Source organism: Mustela lutreola, chromosome 18, assembly GCF_030435805.1.
Source record: "Mustela lutreola isolate mMusLut2 chromosome 18, mMusLut2.pri, whole genome shotgun sequence".
NCBI classification, from domain to species: Eukaryota; Metazoa; Chordata; class Mammalia; order Carnivora; family Mustelidae; genus Mustela; species Mustela lutreola.
Window position 1 is genome coordinate 35,758,379 of NC_081307.1, and position 14,573 is coordinate 35,772,951.

Below are 14,573 nucleotides of genomic sequence, written 5' to 3' on the forward strand. Positions count from 1 at the left end.
AAGAAACAGCCAATGTTTTCCCACTATACAATATGCTTTAAAACAATAAACGCCTGTGCCTCATGCTTTGAGGGAGAGCTCTAGGGTAAATTTTAAGTTTGTGCACAATAAACTCTTACTCATTACTCTCAGTGATTCACTGGGTTTCGGTCTATTATTCCTTCATTGTTCACACAGCTATATTTTATTGTATACATTGTTATATTAAAAGCATATAACATAAAACATTTTTATTACTCTCCCCTGTCTCCTGCTAAGATGCATTTATATTAGCAATTATTTTTACAGAGTCTCTGTATTTTAATCCATTTTAATCTCCTCTGTGTTTATATTTATTACTCTAACCTTTAGCCCATGAGCTCATGTGATGCTATTTTACTCCAAAGCATGGTAATTTTGTCACTTACTTCCCTCAACTTCAGCCTCCCTACCCCCCAATGTGATGACTCCTTCAGTATGTCCCTGGGAGAGGCCAGCATGTCCCCTGTGCCCTGGAGAGTCCTGGCTCCTCCTAGACCCTCAGGATCCTGACTCTGATCAGCTCCCTGGAGCCAGAACCGAGGGGGTCTTCCTGCCACCTGCTGGCCATCGGGTGTTCAACAGGTGTGAATGCTTCTGTGTCTCCTAATAATAATCATGGTAGGAGTAGTCTGTTCAAGTCAAAATCAGAGACCGGTGTTGAAAATTCCTGAGCAACAGCACCAGTTTAGTTAAATGAGCAAAGCTTATTTACCACATTTTCTAATGCCAGCTGATCTTTTTCCGGTTCTGAAAATTGTAAGGAAAACTTTAAGTGTTTTTCAAGGTTCATATGAAGGAACCAGTCACCAACTCCATATCACTGAAGAAAGTTCTTATAACCGGTCACAGTGAAGAATAAACCGTCATTCTTCTCCCAGTGCACAAACTGGTTTATAACAATACATCCGTGAACTCATCCCATGGGCAAAGTAAATTTTTATTATTTCTTAGTGATTCATTGGCTGTCCTGCTGTTATAGCTTAATTTTCACATATATTATTTTGACTGTGTACTCTATTAAAGCTACATAACATGGATTCTTTTTTTACTTACTCCTTTGTTACTTGCTCAGCTGCACTGGTATATGACATTATTTTTACAGTCTTTGTAGCTGATGATCAATCTTTCCCCACATTCTCCTTGTCCGGACTTTTAGTCCTTCATGACTAGTCCATGAGCACATGGAAATGCTATTCGATTCCAGAAAATCAGGCTTCTTGTGCGCCGTTTGTATTCATACTCTTCCCCCACTCCCAGAATGCGACTCAGGGAGTCCGTGGGAAGGGCCAGCAACTCCCTGTCCTCTGTAGAGTCCTGGTTCCTCCCAGACCCTCAAGATCCTTACTCTGATCGGCAATCTGGAGCCAAAATCAAGGATTGTTATCGCCGCCTGGTGGCCACGGGCGGTACATCAGGTGTGAAAGCATTAGCGTTTTTCTTCAGTTAATCATAATGACAGCAATATTAAAGTCTGTTAAAATCCAAAAGAATTGCAAGCCAGCTTTGAAACTTCTCTGAGCAGGAAAAACCAATTTCATGAAAGAATGAAATCTTAATTTTGGTTATTTCCGAGACTTACTGGTCCTGTGTCATATTTTGTGTATGCCTCGGTAAGTCGTAAGCAAACCTTGAGCTGTTTCCCAAGGTTGACACAGGCCACACAGAACCGATCCTTTATCATCAGAGACTTCTGATATTATTACCAATCACTGTGAAGAATAAACTCTCATTGCTCTCCCCAATATATAAGCTGCTTTATAACAATACGGTCCTGAATCTCATCCCAGATTTGATTTGAGTCTTCCTGGGTCATGCTCTGTGTTCTTAGGGGGTGCACAATAAAGCTTTGCTGAGTACTATTCGGTTTTGCATCGGCTTTACTTCTGTTTTGCTGAATTTTTGCTATCTTTACATATTATTTTATATTCTATTAAAGGTACATAACATGATTTTTAAAAGTAACTTTCTCTCATTTGTCACCTGCTATGATTCATTTTATACGTTATTTTATAGAACCTTTGCAATTTATGATAGGCCCTCCCCCCACCCCGTCCTGATTTTTATTCCCCCACTAGCCCATAAGCCTGTGAAAATGCTATTCCACTCCAAAGAATCATGCTCCTCCTGTGCTTTTCCTCACTCAGTCTCCCCTCCTCAGAATGTGCTGACTCCTTCGCTAAGTCCTTGTGAGGGGTCAGCAGCCCCTGTTATATTGTGGGGTCCAGTTCCTTCCAGACCTTGGGGTACCCGTGTCTGACCCCTGCTCTGAGCGCTCGGCTCATCGGAGCCCAAACCACGAGGCTATAGCGCCACCTGCTGGCCGCAGGGGCGCATCGGCTGGGAATGCTTCCTTGCCCCCTTGTCCATTTGTTCCTTCTTTTATTATAATAATTATGGTAGTACTAAAGCCTGTTAAAGTCAGAACAAATGGAGACCAGCCTTAAAATTTCCCTGAGCAGATACAGTTCAGCGGAATAAGCAAAACATCATTTAGTTTAGTTTGTAAGACAATTTGAACTGAGTCATTTCTTTTTTGTGTTCCTGAAAATCAAAAACAAACTACGACTGTTTCCCAAAGTTGGTGTGAGATGACCAGTAAGAAATTCCCTACCACGTAAGAAAACTCTCATAGCATAACTAATCACCGCGAAGAATAAGCAGTCACTGTCCTCTCACTATCTAACCTGGTTTACAATAGTATACGCCCAAGCTTCAATCCCTATCTGGTTTCTGGGCTCCTCGGTCGCAGTGTCTTTTTGGTGTGTGTAGAATGAACTGATTTTCATTACTTCTTCGCTGATCCATTTACTTTCCTTTTCCTTCCCTTCTTGCTAACGTCTGATATAGTAATATTTTAAAAGTATTTTATTTAAGGTACCTAAAAATGGCTTCTTCTTATCTTCTATGGTTTTTCACCTTAGAAACATAGTTATAGGCTATTCTTTATTTTTTTTAAGATTTTTATTTGAGAGAGGAAGAGGGAGAGAGCAGAAAGCAGGAGGAGCAGGGGGAAGGCAGAGGAGAGGAAGAAGCAGATTCCCTGCTGAACGTGGAGCCAACATGGGGCTCCATCCCAGGACCCTGGGTCATGACCTGAGCCGAGGGCAGATGCTTAACAAACTGAGCCACCCAGGTGCCCCTGAAATTTCATTTTAATAACCCCTCATCATATTTTTATTTAATAATAAAAAATTAAAATTTTTAAAAAATTCTCGTGATTCCTAGTTTGGTCACAGAAGGGAAGTAGAATAAAACTAAGAACACTTTCCATGAAGTCTTCAGTTGATTACGATAGTTTTCATGTCATTTTTTTCCTCACCCATGACAGCTGAGTATTTCATTATTAGTGTCTGATCATACTATGAGCTTGGCATACACCTCAGCAGAAGTTTTATTTGGAGGGTTTCTGTGGAAGGAGGTGATCAGTCTGGAGGAGGAAGAGATGAGGAACCTCTTGAAATGTTCACAGTGCTGAAGTCTCCTGATGGGGAATGGCATCTGGTCATTAGGAAGCCCTGTCCCAGCCACCCAGGGGAAGAAAATCAAGATCTGATCACTGAGGATTGTAGGGCAATCCCTCGAGTCCCATCTCTGGGCCTCCATGGTCCCCTGGGCACTCCCACCCACTCCCGCCCACAGTCCCTACCTCAGGTTTGTGAGAGTTGCCTTGGCTTGGATGAAGAAGGGGCCGTGAGGTTCCTACTCAACATTTCCTCCCTGCCCAGAAGTGGACCTGTAGGTTGGGGGTGAGAGCAACAACCACAGGTACTAGCACAGTGAGTCGCTGCTGGGACATGAGGCGTTTGGGAAACTGCACCACTCAAGCGTCTGAGGACATGATTCACTGCACCGATTCGTCAAAAGACCATCAGGCTCAACTCAGTAGAGGCACGGCTGAAGGCAGATGGTTCCCCGGCTGAGCAAAGAGGAGCCTTGTCTACATCAGGATCAATTGAGGACTTGTCTCAGTGTTCAGTCCTCCTGGAGACAGGGGGGTCATGTCCCCAAATTTGAAGCTGGGTGGGGACCGGGACTGCTGAGAAGAGGAAGAAAGACTAATATGTTTGTTTCCATCCCAGTACTTAGGACACTGGTGTCTTCCACTTCCTTCTCTTGGAACATTCTTTTTGGGATCCCTGGGCCACCTATAAAAAGTCTGAGCACTCTGAGACTAGCACCAGGGAGAAACTGTGTGCAGGAGTCAGGAGAGTGGCAGGTCACTGAAGTCTAGTCTCTCAGTCATCCCTCCCAAGCACCAGGGACAAATGGGTGATGGCATCCAGGACTCCTGAAAGCAGCCCAGGCGTCACCAGGGCACTACCCGACTCTCCCCAGTTCAGACCACACAGAGCACAGTCAACCAGAACCTTTCTGTTCTTAGAAGTATTTTTGGTAAGATGCCCTACTGAACATGGCCAACGTTCATAAAATACAACACAGAGACAGGTGTGCAAATTACATCAGATAATTTGTGTCAAGCATTTGCTCCACTGACACTTTAACATTAAATATAAATCACATTAAAAGATATGGAAGATGACCTAATACCAAGCTCCTAGCGAAATTTATATTCACGTAGACAGACGTGTGTATGTGTGTCTGTATAGATAATCTAGTTAGGACATTTCCATAAATTGTCAGGACTATTGTTTGTCAATGATCATATCTTAGCAGTTGGAATGACAGGTCAGGTGGCATGAGGATTTTAATTTTGGCATTACAATCGTTTCACTGAATGTTCCTGAAAAGAGAGCATCTTTGTTCTACTCACCGCCTGGAGCAGGAATTAGGGAAGATCCATAGAGGAAATGAGGCCCCTGCAGGTGCATCTTCCTCCGGAAGGTGGTTCCCGGACTGCTGACCATGCTCTGTCAGAGAATCAGATGACCACCAAGGACCCTTGCATGAAGGAAGACCCCAGAACCCCTGACCGCTTCCCGACTTGACAGGACTATCTCACATTAACCAAGGGACTAAATACATGACATAAGGCACAACTTGCACCAATATTTCCTACATTGTGATAAAACCTCAGGACTGGTACCCTCACCTCTTATGTTTCTGATTATAGCTTAACAGCCAGAAATCTGAGCCTCCATGGTCACTCATGGACATGCAGACTCAACTCCACAAAGACAGGTGGCCCTAATCTGACCGAACTCCCATTTCTGCTGTCCCCCGGCTTCCTCTTTGCCTTGTCTCCCCCAAGAGCAATTACTGAGGGTTTCTGTGTTAGAGATGTGACAGTTACTGTCATTTCTCTTTAAAGTACTAGCAGAACTGTATAATCTCAAGGATTTCCCATCCCCACTGCAGTAGTCAGCAAATTACAATCTATTGAATGGATCCATGAAGTAAAATGAAACTGATCAACTAAACTTTGACTATAAAAGTTTAATTGTCCAAACTAGAATTTAAATAAAAGCTTGAAACAAAAAAAATAACATCTGATTATAAATTGACTTAAAATTCATTTGCAATTGCCAAAAAGTATGTTTGATAAGTCAGTGATATTGATGCATGTGGCAGTCTTTTATATTTGGGATACTGAATTGTGGCAAATTTACTGAGGTTTCTTGCTTATAGACAATGTATCGTGTTCAGTAGTTATAATAGTGGTGGTGTTCTAGAATCTGAGTAAATGCAACACACCTAGTTCTGTAGAATCAAGATGTTATGGGGAACTTCATTTATTCTTACTATGAAATTCCAATGTGCAGAGACTAGAAACAATAACACAAAGCTATCAGTGTATGTGATTTCACTGGCCTAAAGGACCCTATTTCCTAACACCTTTGGAAATCAAGGAAGCTTGTTTTATTTGGTTGCATTAAGTTCTACTTCAGCATCATTTAGTGGTACTTTTTTTCTGGTACCAATTTCTCCCAGAAGACTGGTTTCCATCATGTTTCCATCATGTTAGTATCTGTTATCAGTACAGGAAGACTCAGCTCTAGGCTCTGTTTGCACTGTATTTCGTGCTTGGATCTGGGAATACAAACGAATGCGTGAGTCAAGAAATGCATTTTCTTGTGGAGCACTGCACAGACCTGACACAGGGAAAGGATTTCTTGGCTGAAGACATGATGATGGGGGTGAGAGAAAACGGAGAGCAGAGACATAAGTCAAGTGTGGAAACTAGAAGCAGAACAGGGAGACCCCAGATTTCTCTCCCAGCAGCGTGGCAGGCTCTCCAGTTACCGAGAGACTACAGTTTCACTGAGAAATTACTGAAAAAATTCAGACAAGATCCTTACACTTCAGGAAACCTAAATAAAACCAACAAAACAGAAAATATTAACCTTTTAAGCATCAAAACCTTTAGAAATTGCTAAAATAATTTGATAATATTCTCAAATCACTTAAAACTGCCTTTTACCAGGGTGGACTTTTATTCAACAAGAACAATTCCACAGCTCCCGAGTAGAAGAGGAGGCAGTCAGGGAAAGGAGCTTGGCTCACCTCTGGAGGCCCGTGTAGGGGAGAAAAGTCATGGGTGAGTCTGCTTCAGTGCTTGCCTATTTGTTCCAATAGGTATGAATCTGGAGCCACTGCGGCCTGATCTGCGGGTCTTCCTGCTGCTCTGACACTCGTTAGTCACCACAATGATCATCTGGTTAGATCTGGTTTATGCCCAGAGACTCTATAGCCCTGTCTCCACCACGTGCCACAACTGAATTCTGTAGAGCATTCTGAAAACTTGTTTCCACTTTTTCAAAAATTTTTACTGAAATTGAAACATTTGATGTATTTTCACAACCCGAATCCCTTGCAACTGGCAACCAGGACCAACACCTGCCACTCAACCCCTGAGCACCCTGTCGGTCTCTGTCACCCCAAAGGTAGCCCCTTCCCACCACTTCTGACAGCATGGATTCACCTTGTCCTTTAAATTTGGAATTTACAGATCACGTGCCCTTTTGCGTCTGGCTTCACAGTTTGTTCTAAATTGGTTGATTTGAGGATCATGAATCCATACTGTTGTTTAATTCTCCCTTTGGTGACTATTCAACACTTGCATACCCGCATTTTGTTGACGGGCACGATGTGAGTATTGTAGTGAGCGTTCTTGGGCATGTCTTTTGGAGACTATATGGGAGAATTTTTGTAGGAACTGAACCAGAACTGAACTGAACTAGGTTCAGGAACTGAACACACAGTTAAGTGTGTGTTCACAGAACACACTTACGTGTACCTTTAAACTTCCACACCACTTGCCCACACTGTCCCATGGCACACGGTCTCTGATGAGAGTTCCAACACTTATGCCAAACACTGTGTTACTGAATTTAACTATGTTAAACTATGTTACTGGAGTTAACAGGAGACACAACATCTCCCAGTTGTGTGGAGACGGACATAACCCATGACTTCTTTGCTGGGCTGTGAGTCAGGGCTGCAGTAGTAGAGTCTCTGACATTTACCCTGGGAAGCACATCTCACACTTTCTCAGGGGGCCCCACCCCTTTGTCCTTCACAAATAATAGGCATTCTCCAACCATTTATCCTTCAGTTTGTAGATCAGTCTTTTCTCTCTCTTTTTTTAAATAACTGTGGTAAAATATGTATAACAGAACTTACCATTTTAATCATTTTTAATTGTCTAATTCAGTGGCATTAAGTACATTCACACTGTTGGGCAACCATCACCACTGTGCAATTCCAGATCTTTTTCTTCATCCAAGACCCCCCACGGCTCCCTTTCCCCAGCCCCTGGTAACCTCTGTTCTACTTTGTGTCTATGAATTTGACTACTACAGGTCCGTCATGCAATCATACGGTATTTGTCCTGTGGTTGGTTGATTTTACTTAGTAAAATATTTTCAAGGTTTACCCATGTTGTAACATATGTCAGAATTTCATTTCTTTTAGGGCTGCATACTATTCCACTGCATGTATACGCCACGTTTTGTTTCTCCATTCATGTGTTGTTGATGGACATTTGGATAGTTGCTACTTTTTGACTGCAAATAATGTTGCTATGAATGTTGCTGGGTAAGTATCTGACTCCCTGCTTTCAATTATTTGGGGCATATACCTAGAAGTGGAATTGTTGGCTTATATGACAATTCTACATTTAACTTTTCAAGGACCTGCCAAACTGTTTTCCACTGGAGAAATTTTATACCATTCACATCCCTATGGCCAATACACAAGGATTCTGTTTTCCCCATATCCTCACCAACATTTATTATTTTTTAAATAGTACCAAGTGGTGGGTATTATAGAGGGCATGGATTGCATGGAGCACTGGGTGTGGTGCAAAAATAATGAATACTGTTATGCTGAAAATAAAAAATAAATTTTAAAAAACATAAAAAAAAAAAGCCATCCTAACAGGTGTCAAGTGCTCAAGTGTATCTCATGGTCGTTTTAATTTGCATGTCCCTCATGAAGTGACTTTCTACACTTTTTTCATGTTATTGGCTGTTTGTAGATCTTCTTTGGAGAAATGCCTGTTCAAGTCCTTTGTCCAATTTTTAACTGGGTCATTTGTTTCCATCAGTTACTTTTTAATATCTGAGAAATACACCACAGTGACTTTCATGCAGAATTTAAAAAAATACATCTCTAATGGTGTTTTTTCTCTGTGTCTGTACCTCACACTGCCTCTGGGGTAAAGTCCACGCTACCCAAGCAGGGGCTCAGCAGGGGTGGCAGGGGCCCTCTGCAGCCTCCTACCTGGCCACCTGCCTCACACTTGATACCACAGCCCCTCCTCCCAGACACCGTGCCTGTGTCCAAGCTCCAACTTTTGCAGAGATCTCCTTCCCCTCTTCCCTTCCTTCTCACTGCTCACCTTCGACTAAATTCTAATCATGCTTAGAGATTCCGCTCAGGACCATTTTCTCAAGTCATCCTTCCAAACCCTTCAAGCCGAGCTCTGGTCACACTCCTGCCTTTACCACATGCGGCGGGGGTCTCTGCCACCCACCTCCTGATGCTCGTTACCGGTGTCTGTCTCCCACGCAGGGCGTGTTCACTCACTGTAAGCACGGGCCTCTGTCACCTGCATACAGCAGAACCTCGCACAGAGAAGCTCAGTGTTTGCCTAACAGAACTGAACTCTTGATTTACAGGAACTGCTAACAGAAAGGCTTTCTATTTTGTCTATCCGTAATGCATGGCAGTACCTGCTTCAGTGTGCCCTCGACTGCGCTGGCAATGACGGTATTTGTGGCCAGGCCTGGGGGCAGGTGTGAGGGCAGAGGTAGCAGGGTAAAGGGCAGCGATCGTCCTTGGGAATTCAGGTGGGGAACGGAGCAGAGAAGGATGCTTCGCTGTCGGCGGGGCTCAGAGCTGTGGCAGCTCCGCTACTGAGCACCGTGAGTCACATCCCGGTTCTCGGGGAACAACCGGGGCTCCCATGGGCAGGTCTCAAGGCCTTGGAGTCAGCTGTGAAGGAGACCGTGGGAGAGTTCAGTAGCCAAGGCTGCAAGTGGTAGCCCCACTACCCAGGGGTAAGGCTTGTTCTCCTTCCCTTTTCCACGTGGGGTGGAACTCCTCTGGCGGACCTCCTCTTGCTGCCAGAGCTGCTCTGGACTGGGGAAAAGGGCTACACTGCTAGAATGCTTCCTGAACTTCTCATCCTTGGGTTTTGAGCTCTGCAAGGTTTTTGCTGCTTCTTTGTCATAGGCCACAGCTTTCTCAGAGCTACTTTTGCCAGTTTGTAGTTGTCTATTTGTTGTTTTTGTGGGAGAAATGGGCACTGGGACCTCCTAGCCTTCCATCTTGTAGGTGACTGTCACCACTCAGGGGTTTTCTTTCTAGAGTTATTTTTTGTCACATTCAGAGAAGGGCATGGTCACACAAAAAGTTAAATCTAGTCATTCCACCTCCAGAAAAAAATAATAAATAAAAGAATTTCAAAGAAAAACATTTTCCCAATTTGCCACATACCATATTAAAAGTTTTAGAGGCAGTTGCTTATGTAACAGCAATAAAACAGTCTCTCTCTTCCCAGAGACTATCACACAATGAACTTGTATGAGGCGCCTGGTTTCTAGGTTTCTGCTTGTTACGGGGAGCTGTCCACAGGAAATGGAAACCATCCTTAAGAGTTGTTGCTGCTTTAAACATCTCTGTAAAATGTGATAAGTTTACTAAAAAAAGGTCCAAGCAGACTGACTCGCTTCAGGGTTGCGGCCACCTGCGGAACCCTCCTGAGAGGAGCTCGTCCCCTCTTCCCAGCAGCCCGGCCAATTTTCCCTTAGCCTCTCTGCTAAGGCTGTGGGAGGACAGGCAGGGAGGCTCCCTCGAAGGCACTAACTGGTCTGGGAACTCAGCAATGATGGGTTAAGAATACTTACCTCACAGACTGTCTGTATTCTTATTGTAAGTTCATTAGTGTGCATCTGTGACATCTCTGTCACTAGCTCTGTGACGATGACACACAAGAACCAACTTTTTTTTTACTATCCTATTACCTCACACTATATAGTTGCACAGACAAAACCTCCACAGTAAGAATACAGGTCCTCAGATCCTTTGAGAATCTCCTCTGCAAGACATGTGTAAGACCTGGAGATTTTTAAAATTTAAATGTGTAAGAGGCTGACTGACATGCAGGGCTGTCTCCAAAACTGGTTCTGCGGTTACCGACTCAGAAAAAGCCATTCGAGTACATGAGTTTCCCTCACCCACCGCTCAGTGGCCCTCCTCATCACTGTACTCAGCCCGGTCCTAGTTTAGTATTTTAGCTTGAACTACGGCAAGGAGCAAAATCACCTAGTTTCTAGTCTTTTCCATGGAGGAAAGCAATCTCTGGGTGATCTGTATCAGCACTACATTTAAAATGCAAACGCATCCCTTACTCAGTCTGTTAGTTCCTGAAGATCATTTGCACAGCTGTTCCTTCGGGAAAATGACAGCCCAGAGAAAGGCCACCATTTGGTTGTTTGTGACTACATGTGTATGGAAGAGTTCTGAAAATCATCTCTGGATTAAACAAGACCTGTAGTCAATCCATAGCAATTTGCACTGCATTTAGGACAAGAATATTCTTAGGGATTTTCACATTTAAAAAACTTTTAATTAAAATATTAGAAATCAAATATGACTGAGGTAAAACAAAGTTACATTTCTTCCTGCAGCAACCAGGCAGTGGGAAACCTCAGATTTCAGAACAGCAGGATTCAATGACAGGCTGACCACTATCATGTCTGAAATTCAAAAGAAAGACCAATGAGAAGATTCCGATAGAATTAAACTATAACAACATTTAATATTAAAATGGAAGGGTGAATTGGAATAATAAATATAATCACAGCAATATTAATGATCTAGCAATTACTAAAAATATTATAATGAAATTTCTAATGGTAAACATATCTATTTCAGTAACACTATATAATCTGTGCTTATACAATTTCTACTGAATTATTCAGCAATTACTAAAAATAATTGTACTCCATTAATGTAAAATTATTAAGTACTATTAATATATTCTACATTACTAATTTATGTTAGTGTAATATAACACACAATGCCAATAAAACTTTAACAGAATGTTTTCTAAGTTTCTCAGAAATATTTATATAGAAGTTACGTGAGGTATTGTTTGGCCAACAAAGAAAGTCATGTTTTTTAAAGTGTTGGCATTTTCTGGTTCACTTTTTTTTAAGTATTTGTTTAGAGCAGTTTCAGGTTTACAACAGAATTGCTGGGAAACAGAGATCTCCCATCTCCTGCCTGCCTGTGCACATGCGCACCCTCCCCCACTATTAGCATCTCTCACCAGAAGAGCAGGTGCACCTGCACTGACATGTCATTACCTCCCACAGCCCACAGCTTACCTCAAGGTTCACTCTTGCTGTTGTACGTTCTGTGGGTCTGGACAAATATTTAATGACATAAATCCATCATTACAACACATCATTCAGATTATTTTAAGTGCCCTAAAAATCCTCTGTGCTGATTAACTTTTTTAAAAACTCTGTATTTTCAAAAAAAAATGGAATTATCTGGAAGTTATAATGTCCTTTCATTTTCCACATAATAAGATCATTATTATTCACCTTATATTTATGAAGAATTCCTAATACTGGTTAATGTTGTCATTTGAAATGTTAAGTGGTCCCCATTATGGCATACTGTAAGTATATCATTTTCTGGTAAAGAGTACTTTATTTGAATATTCAAGTTACTATCCACTAGACTATTTTAATCAACATCTGGCCTATGCTGTAAAAATATATATGTGTTTATACTACTGATTTCAAGTTTCATAATAATTGCAATTATTCAACTTTAATTGTTTTGGAAAAGTTTCCCTAAACATTCACAGTTCTGTAGTGAAATGCGGCCAGTAACAGACCCTAAGATAGTGTTTAAAATAGGTATTATTCTTTACGCTTGAAACATAAGAGTCCACATCTTATCACATGAATCAACAATAAACAACACACATAAATTGGGAGAGATTTATATTTTTCCACTACCCCAGTTCTCTAAAAAACAAGATTTAACAGATTTCTAAAATCAACCTTAAACATATATCTAAAAATACAATAATTCCTACTTAATAGTGACAATAACAAAATACCATCATGTTCCTGTATTATGCTATAAGAATCATTCAATAGAATTTAATAATTATTTGTATCTTTCTTGTTATTCTTCTGAATCAAAAAGCTAGAGAAGTCTAGGAAACACAAAGAAGGTTTGTCTTAAGAAGAAGATTACCATTGACACCCCTCCGAGCAGGGGAAAAAGTAGCTTCATGAAGACAAATGTAGACCCTTGAGACAACTTTTCTCTAGGAGACTCAGCCCACTTAGCTCAGAGAAGAGCGACCCCTGAGTCAGCTTAGCACACCAAGTATGTTTCGTGAATGTGCTCCCAAACACATTTGCTCATGGGCCCTCCCCAGTTGGGGCCAGGGTGCAGTGTCATTTAATTGTGTAGTTTACACATTGATTTTCAGAATCAAAGCCAAGGTTTTTAGTTTTTATTTCAACTACTTTTCATTGTCATGAATGTTCCATACAAAATTATTTTCATGAAAGAAATCTTTATTTTTTATCAATTCACTTATTATTTGGCATATTCTCAAATGTGACATAGAGGAGCCACTGTGACACTTAAGTGTGGATCACTGCTCAGTCTTTGGACTTCTCACCCTCTCCAAGTTGGCATCTGGCAGTGAGGAGTCTCAACACTTCCCAGCCTTAAATCCTACAGGGCTGGCATTTTAAGCAGTTTCTGGGACGGAGCTGTGTGCAAAGAGAGTAGGTAGAGTAGAGCTAGAGGTTAGGGAACAAGCTGACACCTGTTCTTGATGCAAGAGAGGGTGAGGGACCAACTTTAGGAGACACTAGGGAAGGGTCATCCACTGGCTGCCTGGACACCAGCTTGTCCCTCTGCGTAAGGTGCTGCAACCCCAAGCCTAGCTCCCTTCCTCCTACAATCAGGCGCAGACAGCTCCATTATTTTCTGTCAGGTTTTCTTCCAGTTCTGTTTTTATAGACCTGGAGTCCAGAACAAGTACGCTGAATGCTCCAGCTCACCTCTGCCTCTATATCTCTTCCTTCTATGAGGAAGAAAAAAGCAAACCATGTCATCCATAAAAATCTGGCCTGGTATCGTCTGCTAGGTCTTGGTGTGCTCCTGGTGAACATAAGCAATTGCAAAGAACACTGACATTATTTAAGGCTGTTACAGGACCATCATCATCAGGAGAAACACAAATCCACCCAGTTATGATGTCTGGACACAGACAAAATATGAACATCACCCAAGCCTCAAAATACCAACCACATCCCTCTCCCAGCTCCCAGCCTATGTAAGACTGTTTCTTCACCGATTACAGCTGCGGTCTTATTCTATTCATTCCTCCACAAAGAGATTTCATTAGATACCAATTAAACAATTATCTCTGCTTGCTTTCTTTCTTTTTTTTTTTTAAGTCAACATATCAGGATTTTTTTTTTTAAGGCCACATTTTTTTTTTCAAAGATTTTACTTATTTATTTGACAGAGATCACAAGTAGGCAGAGAGGCAGGCGGGGGCGGGGGGAAGCAGGCTCCCCATGGAGCAGAGAGCCCAATGCGGGACTAGATCCCAGGACTCTGGGACCATGACCTGAGCCGAAGGCAGAGGCTTTAACCCACTGAGCCACGCAGGCACCCCCAATTATCTCTGATTTCTGACAGCAAGTAATCTAGATCAAATCACTGCTTCTTTTAACTCGCTCCCCAAATCAACTAACACAAGTGAAAATAAGGTCCTTTAATGAAATATTCCAAAGTTCCATTTTGAAACTTGTCTCTAGATTAAAGGAATAATGAATCCAATTTCTATTCAATTGCAGGCATGTTCCCGATAGTCTTTAGTGGGAAATCACTCATAGTATGAACATACACATGTATATAGAGGCATGGATATTTTTACAAACCTGAACCTAAGGTTTTTTTTTTTTTTTTTTCATCTAGTCATAGGTTTATTTCAGAGTTTTGCAAACTTACTACCACTTTGGAAGGCAGCATCTTCCTAAACAAACTTGTACCCTGTGGAAACACCCAACCCTGTTTGGGCATCTCTCTGTAGGCCG

General features: G+C 41.9%; 1 protein-coding gene across 5 annotated transcripts in view; it reads right to left on the bottom strand.

Moving 5' to 3' along the window:
* Positions 1–11,039: 11,039 nt before the first annotated feature.
* The window catches only part of LOC131820370 (zinc finger protein 705A-like), a 36,754-nt gene continuing 33,220 nt past the window's right edge, over positions 11,040–14,573 (bottom strand). For 4 of the 5 annotated variants that reach the window (XM_059155943.1, XM_059155941.1, XM_059155940.1 and 1 more), the window contains exons 6-7: positions 11,817–11,853; positions 11,040–11,183 (exon numbers count right to left, since the gene is read on the bottom strand). In XM_059155943.1, the coding sequence (XP_059011926.1) occupies positions 11,818–11,853 (36 nt within the window). In that variant the 3' untranslated portion in view covers positions 11,040–11,183; position 11,817. The remainder of the gene's footprint in view (positions 11,184–11,816; positions 11,854–14,573) is intronic. The other variant, XM_059155944.1, reaches the window with a different exon arrangement.